Source organism: Phalangium opilio, unplaced genomic scaffold (genome assembly GCF_054372755.1).
Source record: "Phalangium opilio isolate 3A_F unplaced genomic scaffold, DU_Popi_V2 ptg001156l_1, whole genome shotgun sequence".
NCBI lineage: Eukaryota > Metazoa > Arthropoda > Arachnida > Opiliones > Phalangiidae > Phalangium > Phalangium opilio.
In genome coordinates, this window is record NW_028324254.1 from 69,840 (window position 1) to 86,477 (window position 16,638).

The window sequence follows — 16,638 nt, forward strand, 5'->3', positions numbered from 1 at the left end:
TTAATATATTTCAAACGAACTGTACGGGATTTTGACAAACGTCCGACCCCTCGGGTAAAAACGAGCTGTTCCGAGACGGCGGCGCGTCTTACAATAACCCAGTCGCTCACTCCCGGTTTCCTCCCGGATTGATCCCAACCGCTCCGAGTCTAGAGACGGAGCGCCTGAAGATGTCACAAAACCGCTCTGAAAAAACTTTGGTCTTTCATTTGGTCCTCCGAGCTAGAGCGATGACGTAACACGTAAATTTGGAGCGATCTCGGAGCGCTCTCAGGCGACCCAAAAAACGGTATAAGATAAAATAATAAGTCCCGGCTCCTTTTCCAACCCCTCCCCCCACCCATTAAGGGGGATTGTCGACTATCACGCGCGCACCGGACGCTATTTTAGGCCTTATATAAATTCCTTCTTACAACTACTATTTAATTTTAATATCTCGAGTTTGGGGGCCCCAAAATGGTTACCGCTTGGGGCCTCCACTTGACTTGCGCCGCCACTGTGCAGTGGTCTTATTATCTCTGAGCCTAAATGAGTTTTTAACGTGGCAGATCTAACAATTCCATCCCTTCCTACATGTAAATTAGTTATTCTACACAGTTTCCAAAGATGACGTTGAATTCGCTCATCTTTTAGAATGACAACATCTCCCACTTTGGGTTCTCTAGAGTTAGCTACAAGTTTCCCTGATTTCTGGGCAGACCTTAATTCAAGGAGATAATCTTTTCTCCATCTGATCCAGAACCTATTTAGCAACTCTTGGCGGTATTTCCACCTTTTTTCTAAATCTCCATAGCCAATTTGCAACTCTCCTAATTTGAACTTTCTGGGGGGTAGCGTATCTAATCTTTTCCCAATAAGAAAATGGGATGGTGTGAGCGCTGAAGGTTCGCTTTGATCGCTATAAATGTAGCTAATAGGTCGTGAATTTACAACCGATTCTGCTTCTATGACGACGGTTTCTAATTCCTCGTACGTTAATAAGGCACGACCTACAACTTTTTTCAAACAACCCTTCAGTACTCCAACCATTCTCTCCCACATCCCACCCCACCAAGGAGCGCGATCGACTATATATCTCCAGTCTATCTTCTTCTCTCCGAAATACTGGATAAGTTCTGGAGTGACTACTGTTTTCCATAGTTTGTTTAGTTCTTTTTCAGTCTTTTTGAATGTTTTTGCATTGTCTGACATCATGATCCTACAAACTCCGCGACGCGCCACAAATCTCTTAAAAGCCATAATGAAATGCTTGGCGCTTAAATTTGATACAACTTCGAGGTGGACAGCTCGAGTCGTCGCGCACGTAAACAAGGCGATATAGCTTTTTGATTCGACGAATGCTTTCTTTTCCGCGACGTAATTTTTAACCAAAAACGGTCCGCAAAAATCTACTCCCGTATTTTCAAAGGGCGCGCCTTCGTTTACGCGAATTGGCGGTAGAGGCGCGGTTTCACATTCGAAAGCCTTAGCTTTCACGCGCGCGCATTTTAAACATCTAAAGAGCACGTTTTTGACAACTTGTCGACCTCTTGGAATCCAAAAACGTGTACGGAGACTCGATAGCGTAGCGTTGACTCCCATGTGGAGAACGTCCTCGTGATGCTTGTTTATTAATAGCCGTGTGAAGTGACCTTGGCTGGGAAGTATAATTGGGTGTTTTTCATCAAATTTGAGGTCCGAAAATCCCAATCTTCCTCCCATGCGGAGAATACCCTCCTGGTCTAAGAATGGCTTTAATTCAGCGATCAGTGAATCTTTCTTGAAATCTTTCTTCTCCTTCATCGCGTCGATGTCGTAAGGAAAAGCATCCCTCTGGGTGGTTTTTATCCAATAATTTTCAGATTCGAGAATTTCTTGCGTGTTCAACTCCCCCCGTCTCTTTTGGTGCTTGTTTCTCGCATTGAATGTAAATCTTTTCATCCAGGCCACGATCCTTACTACTCTAGAGTACTTGGAATATTTCTCAATTTCCAAAAGAGGTTCGATCTTGGGGTTTGAACTCGCGACGAGGTAAACCGCGCAGTCTTCATACTTTGCTCTTCGTTCAGCTTCAACTTCTGGGGTTAATTTAGAGCTCTCTTCTTTCTTACTGGGCCATTCAGACTCTGATTGCCATAGAAACTCTGGTCCATTCCACCATGTGTCATTTTCTTTTAATTTGGAAGCGCTTATTCCCCTGGTCAGTAAATCGGCGGGATTTAACTTTCCGGGCACGTGATTCCATAAAATTGGATCCGTGTTTTGATGAATTTCGCTAACTCGATTGTTTACGAAAGGTTTCCAAATTTTTGCGCTGCTCTTTATCCATGAAAGAGTGACAGTGGAATCGCTCCAATAGTGTTTTGATGGTTTCTCATCCACGAAATTCTTCTCCATGGTTTTTGTCAATCTAGTTCCGAGGACTGCTGCCATTAATTCTAATTTGGGTATTGTGAGTGCCTTGAGAGGCGCAACTCTTGACTTGGAGGTCAAAAGAACGACCTTTACTCGACCTTCGTTTTCAGATCTCAGGTAAATCACTGTTCCGTACGCTTTTTGACTCGCATCCGTAAAACAGTGGAGTTGACACGTTTGACCGTGACCATAGTACCTTGGTACTTCTATTTCCATGAGTCTGGGAAGGTCCATACACCAACTTTCCCATTGTTCGACCAGATCTTCGTCTATCCTTTGATCCCAGTTTGTGCCTCTCACCCAAAGCTCTTGGAACAAACATTTTACTGTTATAAAAAAGGGTGACAAAAATCCGACTGGATCAAAGATTCTTGATGAAGCTTGAAGAATAAATCTTTTTGTGTTCTTTTGTTTTCTCAAGAATTCCATAAGGCTGTCTACTTCGAAGTAAAAAATATCTCTCTTCGGCTTCCAAGCTATGCCCAATACTTTGAAGGATACGTCTTCCAACCTTTCAGTACCGTCAATTTCAGATTCCAATTCTTGGTTCAACCATTCCGAGTTAGACTGGAATTTTCTTAGGTTCATGCCAGCCTTTCTTAGGACCTCTTTCGCGTCGTTTGCTAGACGTAGAGCTTCTTCGTTATCCTTGCCTCCTCCGACTACGTCATCTACGTAAAGGAACTCTTTCAATATTCGGTAAGCACCTGGAAACGTGTCTTTATATCCTTCTGTGTGGTGGCGAATGGTTGCTCCGAGTAAGAATGGACTTGCGTTGAGTCCAAACAGGACTCTAGTCATTCTCAAGACTACGACTTTCATTTTGTTTGGGTCTATTTCTCTTCCCTCGACCCAAAAGAATCGCGTGACGTCTCGATCTTCTTCTGCCAACTTAACTTGTAAGAACGCCTTCTCTATGTCAGCGGTGAAAGCTATGGCATTCTTTCTAAACTGGACCAGTATGCCCAATAAGTTGACGTTCAGTGGGTGTCCGGCGTGTAGGCAGTCGTTCAGTGAAGGGGCGTTTACAGGATGGGATGATCCGTCGAATACTACACGTGTTCGCGTAGTGGTTCTGTTCTCCTTCACGACTTCGTTGTGAGGCAGGTAAAACGTACGTCCAGGGGTACCCGGCGTTTTTACTACTTCTGCTATTCCATTGTTCACGTGAGACTCAATGACGTCCGCGTAGTCTTTGAAAAGTTGAGGTTTCTTGCGAAATTTCTTCATTTGACCGTAGAATCTTCTTTCTGCTACCATTTCATTGTCGCTGGTTAGCTTTACGTTATCCTTAAACGGAAGTCTTACAACATAACGTTCTCCATCAAATTCTATGGTTCGATCGAATTCATCGTCGATGGCCTTTTCAAGGTTGATTTCGTCATCTGACTTGTCAATTATTCCTAGGGATTCGAGGTTCCACAAGGCTCTTAGGTTCTGGGAAATTAATTTTTCTTCAGTATCGTGTGGATCGCAAGGGGTCGCTATCGTGGAGAACACGTTCACGCTATACACGCTTGTATCCCTCTTGTTTTCTGTCTTTCGCACGTAAGGGCCGAGAAAGGTCCATCCAAACATCGTCTCAATGGCCTTGAGTTTTGGGGACAATTTCTCTACTTCGCCTGTGGTGATTTTCCAGATAAAATCAGCTCCTAAGAGCAGAGATATTTCTTCGTCGCCTGAAGCCTCCTCGTTAGGTGGCGTGTCAGCTATCTTCCACTCCTTTCCTTGTGTTAAGCTCTCGATCTCTTCTCGTGGCATGGTGGGTATTTTCCCTCCAATCTTTGGAGTTTCTATTGCTTCTAAGATAACCGTGTTTGAATCGTAAGTACTTCCAATGGTGAACTTCACTCTTGATCTCGTGACCTTGGTTACGATTCCTGGGAACGAGTTTATATCCAAACTTTCCGTACCCAACACAGGTAGGTTTAACTCCTTGGATATTTTTGCCAGGATGTACGTTCTCTGACTTGCTGGGTCAATCAGGACTCTCACGGTTTTCTCTCGTCCATTGTAAGATACTTTTACCCAAGCCGTTTGCAGGTAAATTACGGGTTTTTCATCAATTTCGCCTGTGTCTGCTATCGCTAAGGAAACGTTGGTATTTTCATTTCCCGTTTCTTCTGTTCTCGGCTCTACGCTTCCGCCTGGTGGGTACTGTTTTTCGCATACCACGTGGCTATGACGCCTATCACAGAATTTACATTTCACCCCCTTTCTGTGGCAAAACCTTGCAATGTGTCCTTTACCAAGACAGACAAAACAATACCCGAAATCCCTCATAAATTCTTTTCTTTCGTTAGCCGTGAGCGGCTTTTTACACGTCTCGAATTAATGAGCTTCCTTGCAGAAAATGCAGGATTTTTCTTCTTCCTTAGAGGGGTTCGCTACTGCCGTGACTGAGAAGGTCGATGAATCTTGTTTTGATCGGTGATTTGAGTATTCTCTCGGTTTCTTATGCTCTTTTTCTTGACTCATAGGTACTCTCTTCAATTTCGCGCATTGTTCGCGACTTTCGACCTCTTCCCTGAGAAATTCTATCAACCTTTCCATGCTGTTGATTCTCATTCTTCTATTCTCTCTGGTGAAACTCAGAATAATATCTTCAGGAAGTAAATCCGTGATCATAGGTATAACGAAAGTCCCGTAGCTTGGGTTGTCCTCAACGTTCAACGCTTGTAGGCTACTAACCGTTATTGTGAGTGTATCGAGCAATTTTCTTAAACCCTTTACATCGGACGACTTATGTACCGGATCTAATGACCGTAATTTTTGTCTGTGAGCTTGTACGAGTAAATCAACTCTCCCGAACCGATCAGTCAGTTTTTCTATTGCGTCACCGTAAGTCATATTTAGGCTTGACACACTCGCTAATGCTGTCCCTCCAAGATAACTTTTTAAATAGACTAACTTGTCTTCAGGGTCCATGTCTTTCTTGTGAATCGTTACTTCATATTGAGTCCAGAATTCTTGCCACTTGTTTATTTCACCATAGTATTTTTCAATATTTATTCTGGGCAATTTCACGGTTGCTGCAATTCTGGGCTGCTGTGCTTGATAATGAACTGTCGGAATGTTCTGTGGAATCGCACTGTTGCCGCTCCCAGTCTGGTTAGTGTTGCTGATTGTTGGCGTCACGATAGTGTTCTGTGAATCGATTCTCGAAGAAGAGCTAGAAGCGTTTCTATTGTTCTCGGCTATCGCTTCTGCACAAATCGCTTGATAGTCTAAAACTTTGTCTTCTATTTTTTCACATTCTTCCGTGTCTTGATCATACGCCTCTTCATCAGTTATTTCGTTTTGGATCTCCTCATCTATGGCCTTTAGTTGCTTTAATTTTTCGACCAACTTCAGGTTGTAGGATGTTAGTTCCAGGTTAGTTAGTGGATTCGCTGACGCGCTACTCGTTGCTTTGTCCAAGGCATTACATAACTTGGTTATGGAACTTCTTATAGATCCTCTCTTTCTGGCGAGTCTTGCTGAATCATCCATGTTCTCGTTTATTTTGAGTCGATAAAACACGCTTCGTAGACTTAATTAATTCGTGTCTTTGAAGATTTTAACGTTCTCTCGCAATAATTTCCTAATTAATCTAACCTAAATTCTTATTAATCCCGTTGTTTCGGTACCATGACGTGATTCTGGTTGTTCACTACTGAAAAATCTAAAGGGTTGATCGCGGGTTTAATTTAGGTTTAAATTAACGAAGATTTTAAAACATGAAAAAACAAAATAATTTTATTGAAGGTAAAAAAAATCGCTCCTATCGCTTCAATGTTCAACATAAGACTGCTTTTTTTTTTCTATTATAACTAAGCTTGGAAAGCCTTCTCGGTTCTCTCCCCTGGCGCCAATTTTCTCTTCAAAAAACCTGGGAGGTCGTACCCCTTTGTGGGTTGCAAGCGGGAAAATTCGTCGCTCGGGCTCCTTACTGTTGATGCGTCGGAGAGAAAACCCCGAAAACTTTCCATTCTACGATAGGTACAGGCGCGAGTTATAATTCTTAAGAGCGAAAATTTACAGAAATATATTAATAGAAAACAATCAAAAAAAAAAGAAACATGAATTTAAACTTTGAAGTAATATTGATTATTATTCAATTTACGACAAATACCAAATTACTTCATCACAATAAAAACAAGACATTTTTTTGACGATTAAAAAAACCAAAAACCACTCAATAACTTTCAAGTTATTCGACTCCGTGACGATATAAAATCCAAAACCACCGAGTAACTTTTGTCGCATCCAATTTGGGCGTAAATCATTTCAATTTTGAAGCCCTTTACCCGTCGTAATCACTAGCAAAAATGTACAAATTTGTCCTCGTCTGTCGAATTTAGTTCGAGTAAATAATCGAACCAGTGAATATCACAAAGTTTTGACCGGACTTGAAGACGTACACACACACACCCATCACAAATCGAGCTTTCGAGATACGTAACGCAACGTCGGTATAAACGGTTTAGTAGTCACGTTATCACGAACACCACTTCCGATTTGGATCACGTACAGTAACTTCCGCGGAAATAGCCGCCCGTACACACTGGAAATGGAATATACTAACTAGTAACCCGCCCGAAAGGAAGATAGTTTGTTCCAAGAGTAAATAAATGGGTTGGTAGAAAGATGACCGCATCGCACGGTTCTCGTATATTTGTGTTTTTGGTTGAAAGAAAAAGGTTATATTGGAAACCATCGGGGTTGTTGGTTGTCTGTCTGTCTTCTCTCGTATCAAAGAGATATCTTATAACTAAGCCTAGGAATCATACCTCAGGATTGGAAGTTTTGGTGTCGTATAACGTCAGATCAATTTGTTCAGTATGATGAACCGGTGAAGGGGTGGAGTCACCGGAAAATTGTTGGCTTCTTACGGCTCCTCGACCCTGAGATAGAACAAAAAGAAGCCGATATTGTTTTACTGTTCAATACATTTAACTTTAAATATACTTCGTATAAAGTTTAAACGTTAAATTATCTACAGTATAACTGCCTGGGAATATAGGCTAGTATAAGACTTATTTGGGGATTTAAAGAGCAAATAAAGGTTTTGAAAAAAGTTGGAATTCAACTCTAAAATAGGATAGCGTCACTGTTTTCTTCAAGTTGACTTTATACAATAGATTAGGCCAAACATTTTTTAGGCCTAATAATCGTATAAAAACGCGCAAAAGTCAAGAACTTTCTCTCAAAAAGTCTCGGAAAAGAAGTCTGTTCTTAGAAAATATGTTTTTTTTAGGGATTGTGAAAATGTCCATATATATTTCTAGTAAAACTGAAAAAGAAAATAAATGCAGTTGAGCAGCCATAAAAGGCAACGGTAAATGCGGTCCTTGTTGTTTCAGTAAAAAAAAAAATTTGAAAAGGTGAATTTACATTTAAATAACCTCAAACAATTCGGTGAAAAACTAACTTAAACCAAATATGTCAAAAAATAACATCAATTTTCTTAACTTTAATGAATTTTTTTTTCCTTTTTTTCGGGGGGGGGGCTTGTTGGGACAAACAATGGAGGGCATCAAAAGTATATAGAACAAAAACAAAAAGTACTCTTCGTTGACACTTTCTGGCGCCGTGTAATAGGAGAAGACCCTCCTTTATCCCAGAATAGTGTCTAACCCTCTTTGCGTATGCTTACCTTCCATACGGTGGCACAGGGAACAAGCCGTGAATTGGCTTAAAAAATAGCAGATTCTAGCAAAGACTAGTACCAAAAATTAACGTTTGGGTCATCAGCATCATGTACTACTTCCTATAAACCTATGACGTCAAGAAACTCTTCCCTTATTGGTTAATTCGTGAAAAGGGGTTGAGAGGAGGGTAATTTGCTTTTCAGTTAACACGTCGTCTACAGCCAAAGGCAGGGAATTGCTACTTTGTGTTTTTATATCTATGCACTTTTGCTGGCATGGAATTGTTTTTACCACAACCAATATTACTTGGTAAAAATGAACAAATTCTGGATCTAATGTTTTCCTTGAAGTCCTTTTACAAAAACCTATTGTATTCGACCAGCCCATTGATAATTAAAAATTCCGAAATATTCTTTGATCTTGACTCGGTTGGTTTTGAAGAAAAAGAATGCCGCAATTCCGTTTTCGGAATTAAGCGCGAGAGCTAGGCCTAGTTTTCTCTTTCAAATTAAAAGTAAGCTCCAGATGTTTGTCGTTGCCCTAAAGAGTGACTAATGAGCATCGCGGGAGACCAGGCGCTTATTGTTTAAGAGCGAAATTAATTAAAAGCTAGGGATAGAGAGGTTTTCTACCATTTTTAATGACATTCTCGGGTAAAGCTGTTATTGGCAGAAAAAAAAGACCCTGGCGCCCGTGTTATGTTTAGCTTTAAATTATATTTTCCCGAAAAGGATTTATACGCGACTAGATGGCGCCACTGTGTCTGTAAAATCATTACGTGACGTCACATACGCAGTAGGCCTTTGTGTCGATCGGAACGCCGTCAATCTGTCAGATTCTCTTTACACTCAAACCACATAAATACTTATGACCATTTCCAGAGCTATGAAAATCCCTAATTTCATACTTAAATACGGCCCCCCATGAATATTTAATAATGTAGGCGAAGGTGTAACACATAGCACGATTGCCATTAAGCTTTAAATTTTTTATGCACCCATTTTCTGAAACGCTGATTGGCTAGGTCCATCTTTCTGCAACTTTTCTTCATTCCGTTCATTATATAAGCGGAAACCATATTTAGGCATATTTAAAACTATTATATACTAAAAATAATATTTAATTACACTCTAAAACATCAGTTTTATTATAGTTTGAGTGGTTTCCAACGATTGATAAGTTTGGACTATTTTACCACGAAGTTAGTGTACTCTTACAGAACTCATAGCACCGTGATGCGGTCCTGGCAGATACAGTATCGGGGAATTGTCCCGTGAAACACCTCGTAGTCCAAAGGTTTTCGGTTAATTATTAATTGAAATTCTTAAAGCCTATCGGACCCTTAGATTTATACAATACTAGCCGTTACCCGCGGCGTCGCTCGCGTGTAATAAGAACTTTCATCTAAAATGATATAAAGAATGTGTAGATTTTACTGATGACTAATATTTTTTTAGCACCCTAGGAGCGAAGGCACTCGGCACAGTCCGTCAGCCCGTCGGGATACTTTTTATTACTTTTCACGCGGACATTATTCCATAAAGAAGGGTTTTTAAGTTTTTGGACGCCATTTAAAAAGATGGCAACAAATTGAACCCAAAATACCATTCAGCCCGTCTCTATAGGTTAAAGGAAACCATTGTACTAAATATTTGTGAAATAGGTTGAAACGCGCGGACTTTATTGCATAGAGAATATTTTCTTACATTTCTGGGCGCCATTTTAAAAGATGGCGAAAACTCGAACCCGAAAGACCATTAAGCCCGTCTTAAGGTTAAAGCAAACCAGTGTACTAAATATTTGTGAAATCGGTTGAAACGCGCGTACTTAATTGCATAGAGAAGATTTTTTACATTTCTGGGCGCCATTTTTTAAGATGGCGGCGGATTGGAAAAATCTTTCTTAGTACGCGCCTACTAATTATGAGTAACGTTCCTGCAAATTTTCAGCCTTCTAGGGCAAGCGGTTTGGGCTGGGCGTTGATTATCAGTCAGTCTGTCAGTCAGTCAGTCAGTCAGTCAGTCAGTCAGGACTTTGATTTATATAGATATAGATAATTAGGTTCTTATTAACGGAATTTATTATAAATGAAGTAGTATATACCGATCTGTTTGTGTCCGTTATTAAACAATTGGTGATTGACTCCCAGCGAGGAACCAGCGGCTGGTATAGCCACGCTAGTGTAGAAAGTTTGAGTTCTGTTTCGGCTGCTCCTTTGACCAGGGCGATGTCGATTGCACGATAGCATCCGTTTGAAAGCTCGTCGAAACTTGATCGACATAGCGTTGTACAGAATCGGGTTGATGGCGCTTGCAGAACATCAAATACCACAGTTCCATGTAGCGCTCTTCCGCTAACGAGTTGTGGACTACGAGCAAACGATAGGGCAACCAGAAAATGGCAAAAACAGCCACGACAACCACCAACATTTTCACAACCTGGAAAATATCAAATTGAAAGAAAATCGTATCAAGCGACAATATTTTGAACTTTTGTTTAATTTAAAACTGAAAAGTGAAAAATAATGAATAGTTAAGCCTAAATTTATTTCTTGAGTCCGCGAGCTATACGATAAGTCACTCAGTTCACTCTGTTCGCAAAACTCCTTCCATCTTTTTTTCTAGCAGAAGTAAAGTTAACCAAAGCTATATTTCACCAGAATCCCCCTTGACTTTCGCCGCATTTTCTCCAAATTTTAGAAGTTAATCTATTTCTAACTTGGAATAAAATAAAACTTTTTGTTTCTTTTACGCATGGTCGATATTTTTTTTATTTTGAGGGAATGTTTTCCGACTTTCAAATGAGAAGTAAAATAGAAACTTTCACCCTTGACCTTAGGGTACGGTCACTTCTTATTTTGCTAAGCCTTTGTATTTCTGCTGCTGTAATAACATCAACGGAACGTTGCTAACAATAGCGTTTTCTTAGACGACCTGTTCTTGTAATCAGGGTTTGGTTTTAAGGCATTATCGGGAATGGGGATTTTCAAATTTGCAATTACCGAATATTCAATCAGCTGATGTTCAAAATAGAACGACATTTGAAATATCTCCATCTCAACTGTGTAATGATGACACTTTGAGATGTACATAAGTAAACTCGCGACGCTTAGACCAGGATGACGTCAATAGAGGGATGTGATACAAGCTCCTCCCCTGGTCTTAATAGTCCAATTTAATTTAGGATGATACCCTCTATTGTTACAATTATTTAAATTTAAACTAAGGCTTAAGAACCATTATTCGTATTCCAGCAATTTTAATGAATTTTTTTCATATATAATTTATGATTGTCTGCGAAAAAAATGTTAGAATTTCTTCATCCATTTAATTACAACTCTAAGCCTAAATGTTGGTTTCGAAAACTTTATGTGACACATTTATTTTCAGGCTTAAAAACTAAACCTTGGAGAATTAGGGCCTAGACTAAAGTTTGAAATTGCTGAACCTTCCCCAACCATTTATTTTTAGTTGTATTCAAAATTAAATGGGGCTGAATATTTCTTTTCCAGCTAAGCCTTAGTTTTTATCTTTCTTACATACTGTAATGGGGTAATATACGACAACCCCAGAAACGTCCTTAGGGTGAAGCGGGGGAAAAAAAAAGAAATTAAACAGAGCCTTAAGTATTTTCCTCGTCTAATTGAAATTTCATTCCAAAAGACAAACTCTGAAAATCCCACAGACGTGCTTAACGACTGGAAATATTAACATCCCATTATTTCTGTTACTTTGTTTAGCTGGAAGGTGTCTGACAGTGAATATTAGGCCTAACTATAACCCTAGAATTATTTTGAAACGTGACAAAATGCTCCTATAATTCCCCTGGCTTTCCGAGATAAATTTGGGATTTAAATAATAATAATTAATGGGCTACCTACCTTAAAGGTTACCTTGGTTTTATGACTAAGACTGCTGTGTTTTTTGAGAAATATACGAATATTTGAAGTAGGCTTAGTCTACCCGAGTCTTCGAAGTTTGTAATTAGGCTTAATTAGTAAGTTTTCGAAATTGACTTATTTTTTGTCTATTCAAAGTTTGGCATTATAATTAGGTTTAATGAATATGTTGTCAAGTTGGGAATTTAGGCTTAATGAATATGTTGTCAAGTTGGGAATTTAGGCTTAATGAATATGTTGTCAAGTTGGGAATTAAGGTTTAATGAATATATTGTCAATTTTGGAGTTTAGGCTTAATGAATAAGTTGTAAAGTTGGGAATTTGGGCTTAACGAGTTATTATTTTTCAGTTTCTGAATTTAGGCTTAACGAGTTATTATTTTTCAGTTTCTTAATTTAGGCTTGACCATGAATTTATTTATTAACATGAATATATATCTGCATTGACTAGTTAAACTACATATTCAGGGATGGGAGGGGCTTAGTTTGCGTGACGTCAGAGACTTTCCGGCGGTTTGTTTTTAAAGCTAAAGCTCTCGTTATGCGAAAGGCTAATTATGCTTGTAAATTGATCAAGTACCGCATGAATTTACCTCCAACAGCAGAAAAAAACCATCATCATCAATTCTCACGATTTCAAATGTTAATAGTTTATTTGCAACCGTTACATTCATTTTCTTAATGGCCAAGGGCTAGCACTTTACCAACAGTTTTCAGTTTCAGGAAAAACATTGCAGGCAGTTATTTTTTGTTTAAAAGATTAAAATCACCTTCGGGCATCGTGTTGAGATATTTTTTCACGTATCGGCGATCATTTTTAATATACACTTGACGCAGTTTGGTAAACCTAACCGAAAATTGTATCCCTCAATCCTCATACAGTTTCGTTCATAGAGATAGGAACATATATACCTCTAGAGTCACAACGTATATCCCGAGGCAGGCCGCACTTTTTAAAACCATGTAAACGCTTCCATGTTGTGACTCTAGAGGTATATATTTTCCTATCTCTATGGTTTCGTTAAACTGGTCATCTGCTGTTCGAACTTCCAGGTGTCTCGATTTTGATTGGCTAGCGCGATGACGTTAAACGCGTATGTTACAGAAAGATCCCTCCCATCCCTGAATAACATGATAGAAAGGCTAATGATACACATGTATATTCATGTTAATAAATAAATTCATGGCTTGACGAGTTATTTTTTTTTTTAGTTTCTGAATTTAGGCTTAACTATTCATTATTTTTCACTTTTCAGTTTTAAATTAAACAAAAGTTCAAAATATTGTCGCTTGATACGATTTTCTTTCAATTTGATATTTTCCAGGTTGTGAAAATGTTGGTGGTTGTCGTGGCTGTTTTTGCCATTTTCTGGTTGCCCTATCGTTTGCTCGTAGTCCACAACTCGTTAGCGGAAGAGCGCTACATGGAACTGTGGTATTTGATGTTCTGCAAGCGCCATCAACCCGATTCTGTACAACGCTATGTCGATCAAGTTTCGACGAGCTTTCAAACGGATGCTATCGTGTAGCTTGGTTGGCTCGGGAAATCCTATTTGTCCACTGTTTAATGCTTTACCAATGTCCGATGATCCAAAAATACCACCATCCGAGTTAGAACCATACCCTCCGATATCCACGGCCAAGAATCTGTATTCAGCATCAACCACTGCCATCAATACAATTGAGTTTGTACCCTTTAGTGAGAGTAAAATTTTTGTATTGAGGATCTTGCAGTTCACATAAACATTCTTAAAGAAATCCACAAGTCGCTTGCCTGGGGTAAAATTTTGATACCGCGCGCCATGCTGGGGGATTTTCCAGACGTTTACGGAAATGCAGATTGGCAAGCGCAAAGGGTTTGACAAGCGACTTGTGGAACCCATTAACGTCTACTTTATAATTAAATAACATGGATCCGCTATTTGGTGGCTGTTGTATTGTAATGTGTTTACCGTCAACGGCCCCACAACAGTTAGGATATTGCCATTGACGGCTGTACTCGAACGCAGCTTCCGTCCACATTTTTTTATTACATTTAAAATTACTAGTAGAAATGGATTTTTAAAGATAAGAGACCATACTTTCAAAACTAAAGGTTGTAAAACCTCCCAAAGAGCATCACATGTCTCAGTAATAACTGCATGTGCAGTGCTTTTCCCTATACGAAAGCCATAAGGAATGCTAGCAAGACTTTCCCCTGTTGCTAAATACCTAAAACAGTAAAACCACTTTTAGTAATGGAAAAGTAACACAATTTAGAAATAGCACAAAAAATATATTTATATTCAATGGAGAAACAATGCGTACATACCTCAAAGTTATAGCGAGGCGATGTTTAGTGGACAATGGCTCTCTAGATGAGGGTTTTTTTTTAATGAGCCATGCAAAAGCTTGGCCAGTTCATCAAATGTCTCGGGTGACATTCGTGTAAAGTTCCGAAAGTATTCATGATCATATTTATAAGGGAATTTCAAGAAAAATATTTTTAGAACTGTTATCAGGAATTTATAAAATTTTCTTAAAGAATATTCAACTTTAAATCATCGTCAAATACTTAAGTACTTACTGTATAGGTTATTGAATCATTATTCATGAAAATATTTAAGAAATTCAATAAGGATGTGAGCGAGTAAAAGAAATTTACAGAAGTTTCCAATTCCCTGTTCGACAAAGTCGTATTTGGAAAGTTTTTTTATTTATTTCTTGAGTCCGCGAGCTATACGATAAGTCACTCAGTTCACTCTGTTCGCAAAACTCCTTCCATCTTTTTTTCTAGCAGAAGTAAAGTTAACCAAAGCTATATTTCACCAGAATCCCCCTTGACTTTCGCCGCATTTTCTCCAAATTTTAGAAGTTAATCTATTTCTAACTTGGAATAAAATAAAACTTTTTGTTTCTTTTACGCATGGTCGATATTTTTTTTTATTTTGAGGGAATGTTTTCCGACTTTCAAATGAGAAGGAAAATAGAAACTTTCACCCTTGACCTATGCTATGCTATGCTATGCTATGCTAATGCTATGCTCTGCTCTGCTCTGCTCTAATGCTATGCTCTGCTCTGCTCTGCTCTGCTATGCTATGCTATGCCTTTGTATTTCTGCTGCTGTAATAACATCAACGGAACGTTGCTATGCTATGCTATGCTATGCTATGCTATGCTATGCTATGCTATATGCTATGCTATATGCTATGCTATATGCTATGCTATGCTATATGCTATGCTATGCTATGCTATGCTATGCTATGCTATGCTATGCTATGCTATGCTATGCTAATGCTATGCTATGCTATAATATGCTATGCTATGCTATGCTATGCTATGCTATGCTATGCTAATGCGATGCTATGCTATGCTATGCTAATGCTATGCTAATGCTATGCTATGCTAATGCTATGCTATGCTATGCTATGCTAATGCTATGCTATGCTATGCTAATGCTAATGCTATGCTATGCTATGCTAATGCTATCCTAATGCTATGCTATGCTATGCTATGCTATGCTCTGCTATGCTAATGCTATCCTAATGCTATTCTATGCTATGCTATGCTATGCTATGCGATGCTAATGCTATGCTATGCTATGCTAATGCTATGCTATGCTATGCTAATGCTATGCTATGCTAATGCTATGCTATGCTATGCTATGCTATGCTATGCGATGCTAATGCTATGCTATGCTATGCTAATGCTATGCTATGCTATGCTAATGCTATGCTATGCTAATGCTATGCTATGCTATGCTATGCTAATGCTATGCTATGCTAAGCTATACTAATGCTATGCTATGCTATGCTAATGCTATCCTAATGCTATGCTATGCTAATGCTATGCTAATGCTATGCTATGCTATGCTATGCTAATGCTATGCTATGCTAATGCTATGCTATGCTATGCTATGCTATGCTATGCTATGCTATGCTATGCTATGCTATGCTATGCTATGCTAATGCTATGCTATGCTATGCTATGCTATGCTAATTCTATGCTAATTCTATGCTAATGCTATGCTATGCTAATGCTATGCTATGCTATGATATGCTATGCTATGCTATGCTATGCTATGCTATGCTTTGCTATGCTATGCTATGCTATGCTATGCTATGCTATGCTATGCTAATGCTATGCTAATGCTATGCTAATGCTATGCTATGCTATGCTATGCTATGCTATGCTATGCTAAGCTATGCTATGCTAAGCTATGCTATGCTATGCTATGCTAATGCTATCCTAATGCTATGCTATGCTATGCTATGCTATGCTAATGCTATCCTAATGCTATGCTATGCTATGCTATGCTATGCTATGCGATGCTAATGCTATGCTATGCTATGCTAATGCTATGCTATGCTATGCTAATGCTATGCTATGCTAATGCTATGCTATGCTATGCTATGCTAATGCTATGCTATGCTAAGCTATACTAATGCTATGCTATGCTATGCTAATGCTATCCTAATGCTATGCTATGCTAATGCTATCCTAATGCTATGCTATGCTATGCTATGCTATGCTATGCTATGCTAATGCTATGCTATGCTATGCTAATGCTATGCTATGCTAATGCTATGCTATGCTATGCTATGCTATGCTATGCTATGCTATGCTATGCTATGCTATGCTATGCTATGCTAATGCTATGCTATGCTATGCTATGCTATGCTAATTCTATGCTAATTCTATGCTAATGCTATGCTATGCTAATGCTATGCTATGC

The 16,638-nt window shown here is 39.0% G+C and overlaps 2 protein-coding genes and 1 long non-coding RNA gene across 5 annotated transcripts; all 3 read right to left on the reverse strand.

The window, feature by feature from the left end:
• Nucleotides 1-393: 393 nt before the first annotated feature.
• Nucleotides 394-4,677, reverse strand: LOC149587436 (uncharacterized). Its single transcript, XM_089863276.1, has one exon. The coding sequence runs from the start codon at nucleotides 4,675-4,677 to the stop codon at nucleotides 394-396; it is 4,284 nt and encodes a 1,427-aa protein (XP_089719402.1).
• Nucleotides 4,678-4,725: 48 nt separating this feature from the next.
• Nucleotides 4,726-11,338, reverse strand: LOC149587437 (uncharacterized). 3 transcript variants are annotated; one of them, XM_089863288.1, is made up of 4 exons: nucleotides 11,029-11,338; nucleotides 10,131-10,465; nucleotides 7,167-7,280; nucleotides 4,726-6,940 (listed from the first exon to the last, which is right to left on the reverse strand). In XM_089863288.1, the coding sequence occupies exon 4, from the start codon at nucleotides 5,884-5,886 to the stop codon at nucleotides 4,726-4,728; it is 1,161 nt and encodes a 386-aa protein (XP_089719414.1). In that variant the 5' UTR covers nucleotides 5,887-6,940; nucleotides 7,167-7,280; nucleotides 10,131-10,465; nucleotides 11,029-11,338. The 3 variants fall into 3 exon arrangements, with proteins under 3 accessions (XP_089719414.1, XP_089719411.1, XP_089719412.1); XM_089863285.1 differs by having other exon boundaries at nucleotides 4,726-7,280; XM_089863286.1 differs by lacking the exon at nucleotides 10,131-10,465 and having other exon boundaries at nucleotides 4,726-7,280.
• A 1,211-nt stretch (nucleotides 11,339-12,549) lies between these two features.
• Nucleotides 12,550-14,831, reverse strand: LOC149587438 (uncharacterized). Its single transcript, XR_016380200.1, has 2 exons — nucleotides 14,236-14,831; nucleotides 12,550-14,135 (listed from the first exon to the last, which is right to left on the reverse strand). It is a non-coding gene; the product is annotated as an uncharacterized LOC149587438 (long non-coding RNA).
• Between the last annotated feature and the right edge of the window lie 1,807 nt (nucleotides 14,832-16,638).

Coding starts and splice junctions, on each gene's coding strand:
- LOC149587436 (XM_089863276.1), bottom strand. CDS start 4,677: ATGAGGGATTTCGGGTATTGTTTTGTCTGTCTTGGTAAAGGACACATT.
- LOC149587437 (XM_089863286.1), bottom strand. CDS start 5,886: ATGGATGATTCAGCAAGACTCGCCAGAAAGAGAGGATCTATAAGAAGT.